This window comes from Castanea sativa, chromosome 6 (genome assembly GCF_040712315.1).
Source record: "Castanea sativa cultivar Marrone di Chiusa Pesio chromosome 6, ASM4071231v1".
Classification (NCBI taxonomy): domain Eukaryota; kingdom Viridiplantae; phylum Streptophyta; class Magnoliopsida; order Fagales; family Fagaceae; genus Castanea; species Castanea sativa.
The window spans coordinates 25,091,469-25,093,685 of NC_134018.1; the positions used below are offsets into that span (position 1 = coordinate 25,091,469).

The window sequence follows — 2,217 nt, forward strand, 5'->3', positions numbered from 1 at the left end:
TGGGTAGTATACTTCACGTATGAAGTCTGCTTCCTGTAACTTATGTACTTCCTCGGCTATGGCTCGATTTCGTTCAGGGGCGAACACTCGCTTCTTCTGTCGGACAGGAGAGAATATGGGTGATACGTTCAACCTGTGGATCATGACTGACGGGTCAATCCTCGGAATGTCCTTGTGACTCCATGTAAAAACATCTTGGTTTTCCTAGAGGAACATTGCAAGTGCTTGCCAAACTGCTTGGCTGGCCAAGGTACTGATTCTTGTGGTCCGTTCGGGCCTAGAATCGTCGAGGGGTACTTCTTCTAATTCCTCCACCGATTCTGCTATCGTCCGCTATTCTTCTATGCTCATTATATGCATGTGGTCGTCCATCTCCATCATGGCCATGTAGCACTCCCGTGCGAGAGTGTGCGGCTACCTGATTTTCGCGCAGCTCTCCAACCCCGTACTCAATTGGGAATTTGATCATCAAAGGGTAGGTTGAAGTTATAGCTTTCCATGCGTTGAGAGTAGGTTGTCCGAGGATAGCATTGTAGGCTGATGAGTAATCAACTACAAGAAACACCACATCCCTGGTGATCTGCTGGGGGTAATCTCCCACCGTGATGGACAGTGTGATAATGCCAAGGGGGTAGACCCTTGTTCCTCTGAAACCGACGAGGGGTGCTTTTGTGGGAACCAATCGCTCTCTTCCAATCCCCATCTGTTGGAGTGCGGGGTAGTATAGGATATCAGCTGAGCTTCCGTTGTCAACCAAAACTCAGTGCATATTGTAATCTCCTACTTGCAAAGTCACAACAATCGCGTCATCATGCGGGTGGTGGAGACGCCACGCATCCTCCTCTGAAAACTCGACGACTAGGTTGCTGATCCGTCTCATCTTCGGTATTGTACCTGCTAGTTGGACACTATGAACCATCCTTAGGTACATTTTACCGGCCTTTTTGGATGAGCTCAATGCTGCTGTGCCCCTAATGATCATTCTTATGTCTCTTATCAGGGGCCTTGGGCGCTCGTTTTCCCGTCGAGGAGCTGGGTCTTGTGGTGGGTTTGTCCTATTCTTGCTAACGAACCTCTGAAGCTTTCCTTGCCTGATAAGGGCTTCAATCTGTTGCTTCAGGTCATAGCAGTCGGCCGTATCGTGGCCATGATCACAATGAAAACGACAATATGTATCCCTTGATCTAATATTCAGGCCTCCTTTCAATTTGCCAGGAAAAGTCAAGGATCCTTCATCCTTAATTTGCATCAGCACTTGATCATTGGTGCGGTCAGCGGGGTAAAGCTTGTGAACTTACCTGTAGGTGGCTTGAAGCGTCTATCCTCCCGTCGTTCCCTTGTTCTGGCCATCTTCCATCCTCTGTCTACCTGTGTATCTTCCTGTCTCTCCCAATTTCTAGGCTTTTCTTCCCTAGCCAGTAATGCATCTTCCGCGTTCATGTACTTGGTTGCCCTGTAAAGCACATTCGACATAGTCTTCGGGTCGTTCTTATATAGGGAGAAGAGAAACTTACCCTTCCGCAACCCGTTGGTGAACGCAGCCACTAGTATCTTGTCGTTCGCCTCGTCTATCGAGAGAGCCTATTTGTTGAAGCAGGATATGTATGACCTTAGTGTCTCGTCTTCCCGTTGCCTAATGCTCATCAAACAGGCTGTGGACTTCTTATATCGGTGGCCCCCAATAAAGTGTGACATGAATTGAGCGCCTAACTCCTTTAAAGTGCTAATCGAATTGAGCGTCAGTCTGCTATACCATATCCTCGCATTCCTTCAGCGTAGTGGGGAAGGCCCTGGACATGATCTCATCCGGCACACCTTGAAGGTGCATTATGGTCTTGAAAGATTCTAGGTGGTCTAAGGGGTCCTTGGACCCGTCATAACTCTCCACTTGAGGCATGTGAAACTTTGGGGGAAGGGGGCATGAACTGACAGGTGCTGTGAAAGGAGAATCAGTTCACTGGACCAAGTCATCAAGGTCACTGGATACTCGACCTTTGAGGGCATTCATCATCACATCCATCTGTTCCCTCATCATCTGCATCTTAGTGGCTATGTGAGGAGGGAGAATGTTCGAGAAAGATGGCCGGTTGGTGTCCTACCTCTCCGGTCTGCTCAGAGCGTGGCTACCCTCAGGTCCTTCCTGATTCCTCCTTTCAGCACTTGTCCCTTCCTGGTCTTCCTCTTGTGTGCCAAGGTGCGCATTCCTTTGCCGCAACT

At 49.0% G+C, this 2,217-nt stretch overlaps 1 protein-coding gene across 1 annotated transcript; it reads right to left on the reverse strand.

Annotated features, from left to right (window-relative positions):
* Positions 1 to 760: 760 nt before the first annotated feature.
* LOC142639697 (uncharacterized) lies at positions 761 to 1,473 on the reverse strand. The gene is made up of 2 exons (XM_075813840.1): positions 1,299 to 1,473; positions 761 to 1,200 (listed from the first exon to the last, which is right to left on the reverse strand). The coding sequence occupies exons 1-2, from the start codon at positions 1,471 to 1,473 to the stop codon at positions 761 to 763; spliced, it is 615 nt and encodes a 204-aa protein (XP_075669955.1).
* Between the last annotated feature and the right edge of the window lie 744 nt (positions 1,474 to 2,217).

Coding starts and splice junctions, on each gene's coding strand:
- LOC142639697 (XM_075813840.1), bottom strand. CDS start 1,473: ATGTCGAATGTGCTTTACAGGGCAACCAAGTACATGAACGCGGAAGAT. Junction 1,201..1,298: donor ACGCTTCAAGCCACCTACAG/GTAAGTTCACAA, acceptor GCAAATTGAAAG/GAGGCCTGAATATTAGATCA.